General features: G+C 38.2%; 1 protein-coding gene across 1 annotated transcript; it reads left to right on the top strand.

The window, feature by feature from the left end:
* The first annotated feature begins 8104 nt into the window (after nt 1-8104).
* Nucleotides 8105-18491, top strand: LOC107777672 (autophagy-related protein 3). Its single transcript, XM_016597760.2, has 10 exons — nt 8105-8416; nt 8563-8633; nt 10667-10783; nt 10869-11035; nt 13369-13454; nt 13566-13617; nt 14385-14450; nt 15719-15846; nt 17737-17853; nt 18296-18491. The coding sequence occupies exons 1-9, from the start codon at nt 8259-8261 to the stop codon at nt 17831-17833; spliced, it is 942 nt and encodes a 313-aa protein (XP_016453246.1). The 5' UTR covers nt 8105-8258; the 3' UTR covers nt 17834-17853; nt 18296-18491.
* Nucleotides 18492-19010: the final 519 nt, after the last annotated feature.

Raw genomic sequence — 19010 nt, 5'->3', positions numbered from 1 at the left:
AATGAAGCTCAACAGGCGTTAAATCGGGTAACTTTATATACTCTTTAATAATTTCTAGTTTACATTTAGATTAGTTTGTGGGTGATCGTAACTCCTTTCTCTGTGTTTGTAGGCCTCGAAAATTTACCACAAGAAGTTCCTCCACTATCAAGAAGAGTTGGACCAGTACGAGGCCGAGATCTGAGGGCTTACTAAGAAAAGAGATAATTACAAACTTCTTAGTGAGCAAAATGAAGGGGAGGCTAAGAGCCTCCGAGTTGAGTTATAGGTGGTTCGGAAAAATCATGCCGACCTGGTTGAGCGGGTAAGAAGAGTTTTTGAAGTTAGTGATGGCAAATCAGACATGGTGACTAACAGTCCTAACCCGCAGGTCCAACAGAAGCTTGATCGGATCGAGCAGCTCCAGGCAGAGGTAGATACAGTGAAGGATGAGGCCGAAGAGTGGAAAGGCAAAATGGACTGCTTGGCCTCGGAAAAAGAGTCTGCCCGGGCATAACTGCTTCGGCTGAGTTCTACCTCCGAAATGTAAAGTAAAAGGCTTCGGTGCATGCCAAAAAGATAGAGGAACTTCACTCGCAACTAGATTCGGTGGTCTCCGATCGAGAAAATCTGGCCAAGAAGCTTGAGAAAGCCAGGTCAGAATCCAAGGTGGTCAAGGTTAATGCCGAGGAGATGGTGGTCGTTACAAGGCCAATGCTGAGGCGGCCTAAGTTCGAGCAAAGGGTCTCATCGAATTCACAATGCGGTAATCCCAAAGGGAGGCTCTCGGGGAAATTCATGCTCAAGGTTTCGACTTGTCGGCCAAAATTGAAAGCGCCAAGGAGCTCGAAGCTGAGGATAAAAAGTTGGCTTATCCCAAAGATGATAATGACTCTGAGGGTTTAAGCGAGTCCGGAGACGGAGGAGATCCCGAGGGTGACGAGGCGGCCCACTTCGAAGACTAGTCCACTAAGGCTCTTAAATATTTTTTGTTTATCTCCTTGGTCGAGGCCGTTTGGCCTTTGTAAAGAATTTGTATTGAGGCCGTTTTGGCCTTTGTAAATAAATTTAATATATATAAAGCCTTTTTCCCTTCAGCAATTTCTAAGTTCTTTGCTTTTTTATATTTGCAAAGATTAACATGACTTAGCATGAAATAGTTAGGTTTATGCCCAGAGGTTCGAACAAGCCTTGCCTTTAACATTATTTTGTTTTTAAGGCATTATGAGGTTTCGGTGTGGCTGAAATATTTTTCCCCAAAGTACTTACGCTTTCTTAGATTATAGTTTGCCGAGGGTAGCTTTTAGAACTGGTTAGGAAATTTCGAGGCCTTGTTATTTTTTTACGGGTATCAGACGTCACCGAGCCGTATTAATTTGGCTGTAGCTGTTTTAGTTCGGTGTTGCCCAGTATGCCTATAGGACTTCGGGTAGGATTTCCTTCCATTTTCCTTTGCGTCGGTTAACCTCTTTTTGAGGTTTTGGAGTATGGTTTTGTTTGTTGATTCTGCTTGTCTGTTCCCACAAGGGTGATAAGGCGTTGACAGGATCCTTTTGATCTTATGGTCTTTGAGAAATTTGGTCACTTTGCTGCCGATAAATTGTTTCTCGTTGTCATATACGAATTCGAACGGCATTCCGAACTCACATATGATGTGGTCCCAAATAAAGTCGATGACTTCCTTCTCCCTGACCTTCCCGTATACCTGGGCTTCAATCCACTTAGAAAAATAGTCAGTCATAAATAATATAAATTGAGCCTTACTGGGTGCCCATGGAAGAGGGACAATGATCTCCATTCCCCACTTCATGAATGGCCATGATAACAAGACCGAATGCAGAAGCTCCCTAGTTTGGTGAATCATCGGAGCATGTCTTTGGCATTCATCACATTTTCGTATGAAATCCTTCGCGTCTTTTTCCAAGACAATACAGTAATAGCCGGATTTGATTACCTTTCAAACCAATGATTTGGTGCCTGAATGATTTCTGCAGGTGTCCTCATGAACTTCCCTCGGAACATACTCAGTATCTCCTAGTCCTAGACATATTTCTAGTGGGCCATCGAACATTCTTCTAAACAAAGTTCTGTCTTCGAACAAGATGAATCGGGCTGCCTTTGTGCGTAGGGTCCTTGATTCTTTTGGATCTGAGGGCAGTTTCCCTGTCTTCAAATATTCTACATACTTGTTTATCCAATCCTAAGTCAATCTTATAGAGTTTATTTTGGTGTGACCTTCTTCCACTACCGATATCATGAGCTGTACGACTGCTCCCGAGTTGAGCTCGTCGTCTTCGACCTACGACCCTAAGTTTGCAAGGGCATAGACCTCGCTATTTTGACCCCGAGGTACGTGCTGCAAAGTTCACTCTTTGAGCCGATGTAATGTTACCTACAACTTATCTAGGTATCTTTGCATTCGTTCTTCTCTGACTTCGAATGTCCCATTAACTTGGTTCACCACTAAGAGGGAGTCACACTTGGCTTCGATCACCTCTTCCCCCAAGATTTTGGCCAGTTCGAGACCTACATCATGGCCTCATATTCGGCCTCATTGTTAGTCAATTTGACAGTTATAATAGATTGCCTAACTATATTGCCTGTGGGTGGCTTCAATATGATGCCAAATCCGAACCATTTTACGTTCGAAGCACCATCCGTGAAGAGGGTTCAGATCCCCGAAGATGTCCCCAAGTTTACAAAAAATTCTCTTTCAACCTCGGGTATTAGGGCCAGCGTAAAGGCAGCCACGAAATCTGCCAAAATTTGAGATTTAATGGCTGTCTGAGGTCGATACTCAATATCGTACCTACTGATTTCTACGGCCCATTTGACCAACCATCTCGAGAGTTCAGGTTTGTGCATTATATTTTGCAATGGGAAGTAGTCACAACACATATAGGATTACATTGAAAATATGTCTTCAGTTTCCTAGAGACGCTTAGCAAAGCGGGCGCCAATTTTTCTAGGTGAGGGTACCTAGTTTTAGCCTCACCCTGGTCCTGCTAACATAGTAAATTGGAAATTGCGTACCTTGTTCTTCCCGAACTAGGGCTCCACTTACCGCTATCTCCAATATTGCCAAGTACAGGTATAGTTGCTCGTCTACTTTCGGCGTGTGAAGTAGTGGCGGGCTCGATAGATATCGCTTGAGTTCATCCAAGGCCTGTTGGCATTTCAAGGTTCATGAGAAATTGTTTTTTTATTTAGTAACGAGAAAAATTGGTGGCTCTTATCGGAGGACCTCGAGATGAATCGCCCTAGGGCGGCAATGTGCCCGATTAGCCTTTGTACGGCCTTCACATTGTCCACTACCGTGATATCTTTGATAGCTTTGATCTTGTCGGGGTTGATCTCGATTCCTCAGTTGGATACCATGAACCCGAGAAATTTGCCTGATCCGACTCCGGATGCACATTTTTTCGGATTCAGCTTCATGTTGTACTTCTCCAATATACTGAATGTTTCCTGCAAATGCTTTAAATGGATCTCTGCTCGCAGGGACTTAAAAAACATATCGTCAATGTAAACTTCCATGAATTTCCCTATTTGTTCTTCGAACATCCAGTTTATTAGGCGTTGGTAAGTGGCACCTGCATTTTTTTAACCCAAATGGCATCACGTTATAGTAGTATGTTCCACACTTAGTGATGAACGAGGTTTTTTCCTAATCATCCCAGTTCATTCTTATTTGGTTGTACCCGGAGTAGGCACCGAGAAAATTGAGGATCTCGTGGCCGGCCATGGCATCGATCACGCGATCGATATTGGGCAAAGGAAAAGAGTCCTTGGGACATGCACTATTTATATCCTTATAATCTACACATATTCTCAGTTTGTTCTCTTTTTAGGGACTACCACTACGTTTCCTAACTATTTCGGGTATTTAACTTCCCGAATAGATCATATTTTAAGGAGTTTAGTTACCTCGTTCTTGATGAAAACATGTTTGATCTCAGACTGGGGTCTCCTCTTCTATTTGACAGAGTGGAATTTCGGGTTCAGGCTTAGCCTGTAAGTGGTAATCTCTGACGGGATTCCTGTCATATCAAGATGGGACCAAGCGAAACAATCTATGTTAGCTACAAGAAATTGAATGAGTTTTTTCCTGAGCTCGAGGGTTAACCCCGTGGCCAGGTATACCTTCCGATCGGGTAGATGTTCGATCAATGTGACTTGTTCCAGGTCTTCGACCGTTGATTTTGTAGCATCGGAATCATCGGGGACTACAGAAGATCTGGGAACCCCACAATCATCATCTTCATCGGTCCCCTGTTTATTCGATTGGGTCATGGCTGGTGTCGATAATTGCTATTTAGCTTCCTGCTTTGTATCCAAACTCGGCTTCTTTGATGTTGCCAGTGTTGATACCGGAATCACTTCTTCGACTGCAAATATTTCCTTTGCGGTCGGTTGCTCCCCGTAGATCGTTTTAACCCCTCATAGTGTTGGGAATTTTAACACTTGGTGAAGAGTCGAGGGCACTACCCTCATGTTGTGGATCCATGGACTCCCGAATAGGGCATTGTACCTCATATCCCCTTCAATCACATAAAACTTGGTTTTCTGGATGGTTCCCCAGCGTTTACTTGTAACGTTATTTCTCCCTTAGTAGTTTCACATGCCATGTTGAATCCGTTCAGAACTCGGGTTGCAGGCACGATTTGGTCTTGTAGGCCGAGTTGTTCTACGACCCTCGATCGAATGATATTGGCCGAGCTACCTAGATCAATTAACACACATTTAACTCGAGATTTATTCACGATTACAGATATTTCCAGTGCATCGTTGTAGGGCTGCACGATTCCTTCTGCGTCCTTATCGCTGAAAGACAAGTTCCTTTTGGTATGTCATCTAGAGTCTGTTTTTCCCTTGTGATGGATACTTTAGTGTGCTTTAACATCGGACCTTGAGGAACATCGACCCCTCCGATGATCATTTGAATGGCGTGTTGAGGTTCTTCTTGCTCGGTTTATTTATTAGAGTCCCTATTTCTGAAATGATTCTTGGCTCGGTCACTTAGGAATTCTCGAAGATGCTCGTTGTTGAATAACCGGGCTACCTCCTCCCTCAATTGTCGATAGTCCTCTGTTCTGTGGTTGTGAGTGCCATGATATTTACACATCTGATTTAGATCCCTTTGGGCTGGGTCGGAGTGTAAAGGTCGAGGCCATTTGGTATCTTTGATGTGTCCGATAGCCGATACAATGGCATCATCATCAATATTAAAGTTATATTCTGATAACCTTGGTTCTTCTATAGGTTCAATAGGCCTATCGAAACTATTCTTGCTCATGAGTCCTCGACTGCTCTAGCCTTGGTCATTTCTCCTTTCATTTCACATAGAACTCTGTCCAAACCCACTACTTATTCGATCCTCATTGTACGACTGATACTGATCCCTGTTCGGCCTTGGTTCACGATCGATATCTCTCTTGACTTTGTCGATGGGTCTAACAGGATAAACAAACCCGAAAGGAGCCCCAGTTGATCATCTTCGGCTCTAATCTTCGACTGATACCGGTTATGCACATCAGCCCAGGTGATGGATGGATATTATATTAGATTCTGCTTCAATTGCTGTGAAGCCACCAAACTTCGAACATTGAGCCTTTGGGTAAAAGCTTGAACGGCATAATCATCACCAACCGGTGGCAGGTCCAGCCTTTCCATTTGAAACCGAGACACGAACTCTCTGAGCATTTCATTATCCTTTTGCCTTACTTTAAAGAGGTCTGACTTCCTAGTTCGACCTTGATAGCCCCAGCGTGTGCTTTCACAAAAGAGTCTACAAGCATAACAAATGAGTCAATAGAATTAAGGGGTAAGTTGTGATACCATATCATAGCTCCCTTTAGCAAGGTTTCTCCGAATTTCTTCAGCAGGATAGACTCGATCTCATCATCCTCCAAGTCATTTTCTTTGATGGCGCATGTGTATGAAGTGACATGCTCGTTTGGGTCAGTCATTTCGTTGTACTTAGGAATTCGGGCATGCGGAATTTTTTAAAGATCAGCTTTGGAGCTGCACTCGTAGGGAAAAGTTTCTGTACAAACTTCTTGGAATCCAAGCCTTTCAGTATCGACGGTGCTCCCGGGATCTGGTTGACCCTAGAATTGTAGGTTTCCACCTTTTTCTCATTTGCTTCGATTTTCTTCTTCCCTGATTTTATTCGTTTTGTCACCTCCTTGAATATTTTTATGATCTCGGGGGTATTACCCGACTCGTTTCCACTCGATCTCTCCGCAATCAGTTCCTCCCTACAGGTGATCTCTCGAGACGGATCAGGTTCGATTATGCTTGGTGCGCGTCTCTGGTTTTGTAACTGAGCTATCACCGCCTGTTGAGCCTGTAACATTTCGAAGATCATCCATAGATTGATCTCGTATCCTCCATTATTTTGGGTATTTTGTGCTGCCGACCGGGCTCCACCACATATGCTATTCTCGGGGTCAGTAGGAGAGGCATGCTTCGATAGCCACATGTGAATTAGCGTCCAACGGGTCCACAATTGGAATTCCGATGGGATCAACATGCGGTACCTCGTTACCGGGCGCTATGTTATTATTTTCACCGTGGTAACCAGACTCATTGTCAGCATGTAGATGTGCTCATTGTGAGTTTGACATTTTAAGCTTAAGCTTGAAATCAGAGACACTTCAAAGAACAAGTGTGAAATGGTGTGTGTTATGAAAATTTATATCAAATAATCACTATTATCCTTAGCCCCACTGTAGACGCCAAACAGTTTACCCTCAAAATCGGATAACAATTGAATTTATAAGTGATTTTAAGGATACGTGGATTAATTTGACACAAAACAATAAATTGAGTTATAAATAAAGCGAACAATGATAAATTAAATTCAAACCGTATGACTTGAACAGTTATAGCCCTGAAAGTAGGTCTCGCTCGAACTGAATACGGTGCAAATGATATTTGATACAGAAGAACAGCAGCTTGCAGAACGAAAATGATATTATAATGCTTTAGGATGCGTGTTACAATGTTTTTTACAAATAATCAAACCTCCTTTACATAATAGGGGAATCCTACTTTAGGTACAATTCTATAAAAGGTAAAAGATCATATGATTTGCTCATTAACCAGTTTCTCATTGTTATATGCCAAGATTCCCGCCATGATATCCTACCGATTACGGATATTTCGGCCTTCCGTTATTTGGTACGACAATGTTTCCTCGAGCTCATTTGGAGTCGGGGTCGATCCGGGGTCATGAAATCGGTAATCTCGAAGACGGGTGTTCTAACCTCGTACCCTGGTTCGATAGAACCCAGGGTCGATCTCCAATTCATTACGTTTTAATCCCGATATGTCATGCAATAGATGAACCCGATTACGACCGTATACATTGCTGGAGAGGTTTTCAAGAAAATTTGAAAAGTCTAATCAGAATAAATGCCAAATCCATCGATACAAAAATCCAACATAACTTGATTCGGTTTGGTTTCAACTTAAACAACTTATAATATTTGATTTGGTTTGATATATTAGAAAAAATCAAACCAAATCGATCATAAACATTTTGTTACAAAAATATTCGTAATATTTTTAGCAATTAGAAAATTGTGTGGACTTATTTTTGATGCTTTAATTATGTAGGAATGACTATTGTTCTACTTATTAAAGTTAGACACGTTTGAGTTACATGGGATATAAGGTGATTGTTTGATTTATGAAAGCGAATAAGTCATGTCTCACAATTATACTTTTCGCATGTAGATAATTCAATCAATGATAGATTAATCAATTTGTTCATCATTATTAAACATATATCAATATATTAAAGATTATGTATTTAGTTCTAGTATATTGAACGGAATGAAATTATATTTCACGTGAAAGAAAAATTTAAAAAATGACAAAATTAAAACAAAATATCGGTTCTATTTGGTTTGATTTGTATATTTATTAAGAAATTGAGATAATTGGATTTGTTTTGCTTTAGATAAAAATTAAGTTATTTTTTATTTAAAAAGAAGAAGAAAAACTCTCAAGAGCTTAACTAAATTCGAATTAAGATTAATTCGTGTCGTATTAAAGTTAAAGTAATTGAAATTGAGATGAACTTCAAAGTACAGCATACATAAGAAACCACGTCACAAGTAAATCATCAAATTAGTCTCCAAAGAGAACATCGAGAAGGCGAAACACCCTGTCTTCAACTCCCGAAAGAGTACCATAGACGAAAGCCTTCGACTTGGATTCTCACAATTTCGGACTCTCAGTCAATTGCTCATATAATCCAAAACGGTATAATGGTGCTATCGCAGCTGCACGGAGCGTTCAAAGGGACGGTAGAGAGAATCACAAGTCCTCGTACCGTCTCTGCTTTCAAAGAGAAGGGCGTTCTCAGCGTTAACGAGTTCGTTATTGCTGGCGATAATCTTGTCTCCAAATGCCCTACCTGGTCTTGGTAATCAATTTTGCACATATACCCTTTTTGCCAATTCTTGCTCAAATAGTCTATGACATTAGATCTAATTTGAAAGTATTTGTAATTTGTATGAGCTCATTATATTGCATCTAATTCTTATATCATGGTTCATTGTTCATTAACAGGGAGTCAGGTGACCCTAGTAAAATGAAGTCATATTTACCAGCTGACAAGCAATTCTTGATCACAAGAAATGGTACCTATCTATAACCATCATTCTAACAATAGTTTTCATAGAATTTCAAGTGTTTGGAGAAAATATGAGCTAGCTAGTGCATGATGAATTCATTCTTTACACTTAATTAGTGATGAGTTTACACTTCTTATTAGAATAAACCCGACTTAACTTTAAGCTAAATTCTAATCCTCTCAGATGCAGGGGCGGATCCAGAATTGGAAGTTTATGGGTTCCTATTGTAATATCAAATTAATATACAATAATAACTGGGTTCACATTTATATATTTATTAATATTTAATGATTTTTTAAATAAAAATACAAGGTCTATGCAAAAGTTACTTGGTTCCCGGGAACTCAGTAACTATGCTCTATATCCGCCACTGCTCAAATGAACCAAAAAACTAGGAAGTAAGTTTGTTGCATATTGCTAGTTTTAACACAATGTATCCATTGACTTCTGGGAATGTAAATGTAGATTCTCCTTCATCAGAATCCAGAACTGATAATTTGTAATACTAACTTGTTAAACCTTTTTATGCAATTTCAAGAACCTACAGGGAAAGGGAGGTTTAATAATCTTATAGGACGGACAAAACTTGACGCTTATGGAAAGTAGTCATGAGGTAAGGAAACTAGACTAGTAACTTCATCTCCCAACTCATGTTTTGCTCAGCATCTTTGTGTTTCAACAAAGCTCCTGATGGCCCTGGGAAGTAACAATGGGGTTAGGAAGCAAGACTAAGAACTGTATTGCCTAAGACATTATGCACTGAATATGTGTTTCAATTTGCTCCAATTATATCAGCTTAAGCATCTTGCTAAGGATGTTCCTGTCGCCTAATGCTATATTGTGTTCCTACCTTGCTCACTCACCTTCTCCTAGGTAACACCAACAACAACAAACCCAGTGTAATCCCACAAGTGGGGTCAGGGGAGAGTAATATGTACGCAGACCTTACCCCTACCTTGTGAAGGTAGAGATGCTGTTTTCGATAGACCCTCGGCTCAAGGAACAACAGAAAGGAAGCAACCGACAATAACAACAACAAGAAAAAACAAAGACACAACGTATAATAACAAAGATCTAGAAATAAGAAATACAAGAATAGTACTAATACTACTGGTAAGAATGACACAACGTGTAATAAAAAAGATCTAGGAACAAGAAAATATAAGAATATTACTAATACTAGTGGTAAGACTAGGAGAAACTCTCATCTACCTATTGACCTTCAACTTTAATTCTCGACCTCCACACCTTTCTATTGAGAGTCATGTTCTTAGTAAGTTGAAGCAATGCCATATCTTGCCTAATCACCTTTGTCCAATACTTCTTTAGCGTACCTTTACCCTTCCTGAGGCCCGACATGGTCAACCTTTCATACCTCCTAACTGGGGCATCTATGTCTCTCCTCATCACATGTCCGAACCATCTCAACCTCGATACTCGTAATTTGTCCTCCACAAGGGCCACTCTCACCTTGTCCCTAATAACTTTATTCCTAATCTTATCTTTCTTGATATGCCCACACATCCATCTCAACATCCTCATCTTTGCTACTTTCTTTTTTTGGGCATGAGATTTCTTGACTGGCCAACACTCAGCGCCATACAACATAGTCGGTCTAACTACCACTCTGTAGAACTTGCCCTTAAGTTTTGGTGGCACATTCTTATCACACAAAACACCAGATGCGAGCCTCCATCTCATCCACCCCGCTCCAATACGATGTATAGCATCCTTGTCAATCTCCTTGTTGCTTTGGATAAAACAATATTTGAAACTATCTTTCTTGGGGATCACCTTCTTCCAGGTATTAGTAAAGAATTTATTTATAGTTTTCATACTTCTTAAGAATTTTAGCACCCCATCCTGGCCAAAAAAAAAGGTGGATGTCTGTATCTTGGAGTTTTCTTGGCCCTTCTTTTTGATATTCCATCATTCATAGACGTTCTCTAGTCGTCTTACAGAAACCAAAAAATAAAAAGAATGTAGCACTTCTGTTATGTGCCAGTTTAGATCACGTGCCACTTTAACTTTGTATGCAGTTCCTTGTCTAAGAAGAGCTGCATCAGTGGAGGAAGAATATGAGGCTGCAGGAGGTGAAGTTCTGCTTGATAATGAGGACAATGATGGTTGGCTGGCAACTCATGGGAAACCAAAAGGTATTTGGTATATGTGTACTTCCCAATAACAAATTGAGTTTTATCCATTTTGCCTTGTGACAATTATGTCCCATTTATTTCTTAGAAAACAAAGGTGCTGAGGATGATAACTTGCCATCTATGGAAGCATTAGAGATTAGCAAAAAGAACTCTGTCCAGTCAAACCCGTCGTGCGTTGGAGGCGAGGAAGTGGAAGACATACCTGACATGGGAGAGTACGAGGAAGCTGACAATCTTATAGAAACAGATCCTGTAAGAAGCTGTCTCTATTTGTGTGTATATTTTAGTTTTAAGATCTGTATAGTTAGTGATTAGTCGTAACAGCATACCATTTCATGTTGTACTTGATATTAAAAAGTCCTACAATGGTTTTGTACAGAATCATCATCCACTATATGTTTGCTATAGCGGTTCATGCTTTTCAACTAAAGTGCCTGATGCTAATCTACATGACCTTTGATGATGATTTTGCTGGTGATCTAATTGAGAGTTTATAAAAAGTACTTTCATTTCATTTGGTAATTGTTCGCAGAAGTGTCACAATAAATACTTGTACAATCATCTAGCCAACGAAATGGTTCTCGTTAAGACTTCTGTGATGCTGACAGTTAAATATGTATCTATTCTACAAATAATAATTTTAGAAAGAGAAATGTGTAATGGCTACAAGGTGGTATTGATGTTTTTTAAACAGCTGAATGTAGCCCCTAGGGCTTTGATCTAGTGGTAAGAGTGCAGTGCGTAATGTGTGGGTCATGTTCAAGCCCTGGTGCTGCCAAAACATGGTATTTAAGTCGAGAAGGGTAGAGGGGCGGGTCCATTATCTACTAAGTTTCGAACCGTGCAATACTAGGGCTTGGGATTTCTCTATTATAAAAAAGGAAGAAGCTAATGGTAGATACCGAATAGCTTAGAAGTGCAATAACTACAACAGTTCGCAATGAAGTAATTCACGACTCAATAGTGAACAATTGTTAGCATCTCCTCGCCCGCGTAAGGACCGGAGCAGGTGTACAAGATCTTAAAATAAGTTTATTGCCATAAGGAAGGTTTAATAACTCTCTGCTTTTCGAATCTTACTTGATAAAAAAAAAACCTCCTTTCTTTTGTCTTCTTTGTCTCCTTTCAAGTTCATTTTTTCCTGGTATAGACAGTGTTGTCAAAGGCGCGCTTAAGCCCTGAAGCGAGGCTCAAAACATGTTGAGCGCTTCTCCTCGCTTTGTGGGCACTTTAGTGTCGCATCAATGCTCTAACGCATACTTTTCCTTGCCAATGAGTGTAATCCTGAAAAGGCGACCTTAAACAATTGATATTTCACTTTATCATGAATTTTTTTTCAATTTCTTTGTCCATATATTTGTTATTCATGCTTATAATGATTAGTCTTGGACTACTACGCATATTTTTACTTTTTCTCCAGTTGCGCCTTTTTTCATTAAAGCTCACACTTTATTTGCGCTTTGCGCTTAAAGCCCCAACGGACCTTAGAGTTTTTTGCGCTTTTTGCCTTTGATAACACTGGGTATAGATTCCAAAAGTTATGCAAGGGGATTCAGAAAAAATACTAGAATGTAACACTTGGGATTTGAGACGTAAAGCAATTTTTGAACCCTCTTTGCCACTATAAAAAATTCTTCCTTTATGTTAAGGGATTCAACAGCTCATATATAACTAAAAAAATCGTTTCTGCCCTCTTTACCCAGTATAATTTTACGACCAAGGGGATTCAATTGAACCCCTTTGGCTCTACATACCTCTGCCCCCCTGATAATATATATAAGAAAATTTTATGGTGTAGATTCTCTACTTTTTGGGGGTACTGCCTTTATGTGTATACGGAAGGTTTAATAACTCTCTGCTTTTCAAATCTTACTTGATAAAAAAAAACTCCTTTCTTTTGTCTTCTTTGTCTCCTTTCAAGTTCATTTTTTCCTGGTAATTCCAAAAGTTATGCAAGGGGATTCAGAAAAAATACTAGAATGTAACACTTGGGATTTGAAGCTGCAACGTAAAGCAATTTTTAAACCCTCTTTGCCACTATAAAAAAATTCTTCCTTTATGTTAAGGGATTCAACAACTCATATATAACTAAAAAATTCGTTTCTGCCCTCTTTACCCAGTATAATTTTACCACCAAGGGGATTCAATTGAACCCCTTTGGCTCTACATACTTCTGCCCCCTGATAATATATATAAGAAAATTTTATAGTGTAGATTCTCTACTTTTTGGGGTACTGCCTTTATGTGTATACGGGAGATTTTCTCATTATTAATAAAATTATTTACCTTATCGATATGTATGTTTGTGTGTATATACGTGTTTATGTGTGTGTGTATATTCTATTTGATACAGTTATATGTAAGAAAATTTTGTTTATGCTTTCTGGATGCTGTCCTATCTTTCAGTTCACTGTCTATTAACTACCTTTCCATTCTTTTCCAAAATAGAAGAAAAAGAATACTTTGCTCTGTGCTTTGTTCTGGTACAAAGTTCAATTTGGTTGGATCTCAGTAAATTATCAGCTTTGAGATTATTCCATCTACATACATTACCTAAATGGTTAACATCTCATAATTTCTTGCAGGCTACCCTTCAGACTACATATCTTGTGGCTCATGAGCCGGATGATGACAACATTCTAAGAACACGAACATATGATATCAGCATCACGTAAGTGCTCTTCATTCATTAGATTTTGTATGTTGGCTATTTCATGCGCTTCCCATTGAAGAGAAGTATATATTAAGTGTTTTGACAGATGTCCATCTGTACCTTTTGCAGGTATGACAAGTACTATCAAACGCCTCGTGTATGGCTCACTGGATATGATGAGGTCAGCCAAAATAAAAATTATAATTGCCTTAAATATATAATTGCATAATGACTACACTTTTGACTTGTGCTATTATGATGGAATTAGTTGCAAGATGGCCTGACATATTCGTGAAACAAACAACTTAGTAACCATACAGCTGAAGAAATGGATAATACAACCAGAATTCACCTAGATCTTTTGGTTGTCTCTTTTTTGGGTTTGGGATTTGTAAATAGATTTACTAATGTACTTTTGAGAGTGTCGGCTTTACTCCTGTTACCTCAGGTCAAGGACTGTCAGCTTAAAAAGCTGACGATGCCATTTATGTTATTCTTGCTGATATCACTTTTTATATATGTTTGATGAACTCAGATCTTCTGATAGTGTTTTATTCTTTTCACTCTTATCCAAATATGATAAGGTAATGTTTTGTCCAGCTTAAGTCAATTTGAGACTTAGCATGAGATTGTTTTTCTTCTTTATATTACACAAATTATAGTTTGTGTTTATTTCGCATAATTTATGTGCAAAATATGTATTCTTCTCCTTATTCTAATTCTATTTACAATATCCAAGATCTGCAAAACGATATGAATTTCCACTTGTTGAAATTTATGGAAGTGTCTATTTTTAAGGTTCTTAATAATATCCTCTGCATGAGTATATATACTAGTTGCTTTTGGAGAAAGAAGATTCTCTTCTTTGTTAGACATGCATCCTGGTCCTTGAGGAAACTTCATGATCCGATTGCAACACAGTGAACTATTCTTGATTTTTTGTGACAGTCAAGGATGCTTTTGCAACCAGAGCTCGTACTTGAGGATGTCAGTCAAGACCATGCACGCAAAACGGTGAGACACATCTTTTAGGTCTAAATGCTACTTGAAGACGAGCTTAAATAAGTCATTCCATGCTGTAGTTTGTTTGTGAATGAAATTACAGTGGTTAGGCTCCAAGTATTACAACTGTACAACACATGCAAAGTTGGATGATTACTCCTTTTGACTAATTCTTTGAGTAGTTCTAACCACGACGGTATTGCCGTTTGCTCAGCCAGTCTCAGGGCTGTGCGTGATTCAGTTATAAACGATGAAACTAACCAAATGAAATAACTTATTATTCATTTAGTTCTTGATAAAAAAAAAACTTCAGATTATTCATTTATATATTTCAAAATTCTATTCATTTCAATTTTAATCTATGAAATGATCAGTATTACAATGTGGGGTTTTTGAAAATTACTGCGAATTTTATGAAAAACTGATGAATAGAACATTCCGTCATATCAAACATGGGTTGGTAGTTCAGTTATAGGTGGTTACTCTTCCTTGCTAATTGGCATCTGGAGGCCTAGTCCAAGCGCATGCATTTTTTATCCAACTTATCAACTTTTCTATTGTTTTAATATCATTTTAGTTCTTTTAGTTAAATTAAGATTTTAAAGTAAAAAATAAATGTGGCATAATTTGTCAAAAGTTTATTGCTTATATTTTTACTTCCTTCTCCCACTACAACCACTTGCCATCTTCCTTGTGCTCAGATCAGTGCTGTCTAATTGGATTGGCAATGAACGCTCGCTCTCTCTCTCACACACACACACACACACAGACACAGACACAGAGCCATTTCCTAAGAAATACAACTGAAATGAGGCCTGAGAAATGGTTTGTTTTACATATTTTGACCAGAATAAATTTTTTCAAAGGTTCATTTCTTTCTGGTTCGTAGACATAATAGAGCTTGAATGCTTGCTTTGAGTTGATACATATTATCTGTGAAGAACATCCAGACTTCTGCTTGAGATTTTCTAATTTTCACCCAAGCTATTGCTTGATTTTTGAAAAATTTCCAAAACTGATTTCGCGAATTGGTAAAAATCAAATCCATTTGGTACAAACTGAACCCACCAGTGACCCTGTCAAGGCCAGCAGTGCCCATTTTAACTGACCAAAATATTTGTTAGTGAACCAAGTTGTAGATGTCAACTGAACAACTGAATGGGCCATCACCCAGATTATTAAAGTTTCTTTTTTCTAACCCTATATATTTCCTTTTTAACTGCAATTATTTTGAATGACGGTGTTCATTTTAATCTTTGTTCCCAACATCGTTAACTCAGGTGACCATTGAAGACCATCCACATCTTCCAGGGAAACATGCTTCAGTACATCCTTGTCGGCACGGGGCTGTGATGAAGAAAATTATTGATGTTCTCATGTCGCGAGGAGTTGAACCTGAAGTTGACAAGTAAACTCTAATATCTCATGTCGTATCGTTGTGTTTTTCAATCAGCAGTATGCATATTCGCACTCATATATTACCTGTCTGAATTCTAATTTGGTTATTTGGGGATACTTACAACTCGTAGATGTATTTAGTTGTGAAGTTAGCATGCACATGAAAATTTTGTTGTTACATTTAAAAGAGCTATACTATCTAGCTACAATGATATGGAGATTTTGTTCATTTTGTCATCTAATTTTTTAAGGAAGTTGATGCTTTGACATTCAAATTTTAGTGATATCATACAATGGTGTCTCCCCTGAAAGTTGATTAGCTCGCTGTATTGATCTAGTAATTCTTCTTTATAGTTCGCCTGTCTACCATGGGAAGGTTTTATACAGCTGCAGGACCATATTTTAGCAACGATAGACACGGTAGCAGAATATACAAATGGAAATTCATATGATCAGAAACAGAGTACTTGCATTATTAAGAAATCTTTAGACCTTTTATCGGAAAAAATTATGCACTATAATTATGATTTCTAGTCTTCGTCTTGACATGCTTTGTAGAACTGTGAGACATTGTTTTAACCCATACCTTCTCGATCTAGCTTTTACTAGTAACATCAAATTTTTGATTACAAATGTAGGAGTATAATACTGACATCAATAGTATAGTTGGAAGCAAGAGTTTTTAATGATACTCTTCTAGTTCTAAAAAGCAATGTAGCTCTTGTTTCATTGACACCACATTTTTTATCTACATTGTTTCATCATTGCATATTAGAGAATATCAATCGATCAATTAACTGTGCTTCAATTCCACATAATTGATGTCCGTTATGTGAATCTTCTATATCTTTGCCCTTATATTCAGGTCAATTTCATTCCAATACTAAGTTTACAACAAATTAGGACTTCTATAGATTTTACAGTTATTCCTATATGGTTTACTGAGTTAAATTACATGGATTCTTTGGTTGAATTGTCTTATGTTTTTTTTTTGGGTTTAATATCTATTGATCCAGAGAGATTATAGCTTCCATGTAGTTTTTGGTCTATCTTGTTTCTTTAATGACCTTCAATCATCATATTGTCACACACACACACTTATAAGTGGTGCATTTCGAGGTCTACGTTGGACATGATCAGACAATCTAAACCAATTCTCATTTTATCCTGTGTGCGACTTGCACCATCTGCCAAATGTTATTATTTCAAAGCTTGTCCAATTCTGCATGACCTGATATCCAACTTAGCATTTCCATTTCTACAACACTCATCTTGTGGATATATTAGTCCCTAAAGGCCAAACATTCATTCCCATTTATTATTGTTGGTCTCACTATCATTCTACACGGCTTGCCTTTCATCTTTGTAGGTATTTTTCTATCACATAACAATATTGTGACACTATTTCCTTGACTGAGAGATCCCTTATGGGTTAGCTGGACAAGCTCTGGTTAGCATACAGGTCCTAAACTTAGCTGAGCCTGAATATTTGCATTGCTGCATTTAGGTGCCACAATCCATCAAATCTCACTTTATCATCATTAGTATGATTTATGGGAAGTGCACTCACAGGGCATATACTCTTACGTCTACTTAACCTAAGGTTACCATCTACGGTGTTTCTCAATAGTTCCACCTGTAGCCACAGAAAGAAAGAAATAAACTCAATGGTAATGATTGTGATGATCTTGCTCTAGCCACTGATTCTTTCTTTGTCCTCAAAGTTGAGCAGGTTTCATGGGAGTAAAATGTTGCTTGTTTGTAGACCTGACATTTGAGACATATTTGGCGTAACAATAGAAACACATGAATGCCCTTAATATGTATCTCCTTTTAGTTTTTTTTACTTGCATGTGCTTTTTGTCTCATCCTGGAGGTTGATCTCAAGCACCATTGACAGGTACCTCTTCCTATTCTTGAAGTTTATGGCTTCCGTGATTCCAACAATTGAATACGATTACACTATGGACTTTGATCTTGGTAGCAGTAGCACCTGATTTGCAGGCAACTTCCTTCGGTTAGTATATTATGCGAATCTCTAAAACTTAACATACATTAGAAATAGCTTTGTCCTCTCTATTAGTCAATTAACCTTGTAAGGCTTTTAGCGGAAATAGAGATCTCCATGCCCGTGAGCGCATGAGTCGTCACTTTTCTGCCTATGCTTTTGTGTGTATGTTTAGAGGCGTATAGTAGGAAAAAGGACCCCAACTCAAGTGGTCTACAGAAAATCATAGGCTTTGTCCTTGTTATTATTTCAAAGAACTATTTTCTATGGTAAATTTTTGGGGAGGTTTTATTTTCTTATTCTCTTAATCTGTGCGCTGTTTCTTTTTCTCTTTCCTCTGGAAGAAGGGATGCAGAAATGATGCTTTCTTTTTCTCTGTGGCTTGGTAAGATGACGATTATGAATGTTACCTTCTTCAATATCTTTCCTTTGTTTTATTTTTGTATTTCAGATAGATGCTGCACGTAACATGTCAAGCACCAATTACTCTGATGACGATTTCATGACCAGTGATAATTGTACATAGTGTTTAAAGACTTCCTTCTAGATATGTGGTGCATCCATGATGAATTGTCCGCAATCCTTGTTATTGTATATTAACAAGAAGATTTAAAGGTTATTTTGAGATGTGAATTTGCCCGAGGAAATTGTTTATTAATGTCGTCTTCAGAAGTTAAACTCATGAATGAAAGCAACGAAAAGGATCGAGTTTATTGTTTTCTATTTAATAAAAGTACTCTCTCGCCCTACTTGTAAATTTCAGTTTGGACTCGGGACTTGGCATCGAAGACTCGATTTAACTCTCCCTCTCCACGGTTCAGAAGGAATGTCCACTAAAATGGTAGTATACCTGAAAAATAGCTACTTTCTCAACTGATTAAAATCTAGAGGAGGAAAATCTTAATAGAATATGAAAAAGGTAATGTTATATATAAAATAAATTATATTGTCAATGAATTAAAGTTGAATCCTTTAGAAATGTCATTCTTTTGCAACATATAAGTGTATAATACGTACAACACAGTGATAGGCCTAAAAATAACCATTCTGTTTAATACGTACAAACAGAATGGCTATCACTCGTGTACTTCTTTTTCGTTCATACACCAAATAACAAAGATAGCCAGGAGTTTTATAGGATTTAGGATCGAAGTCATGGTATGGAA

This window comes from Nicotiana tabacum, chromosome 11, assembly GCF_000715075.1.
Source record: "Nicotiana tabacum cultivar K326 chromosome 11, ASM71507v2, whole genome shotgun sequence".
NCBI lineage: Eukaryota > Viridiplantae > Streptophyta > Magnoliopsida > Solanales > Solanaceae > Nicotiana > Nicotiana tabacum.
The sequence above is the reverse complement of the archived record's forward strand: the minus strand, read 5'-3'. Positions and strand labels throughout refer to the sequence as shown.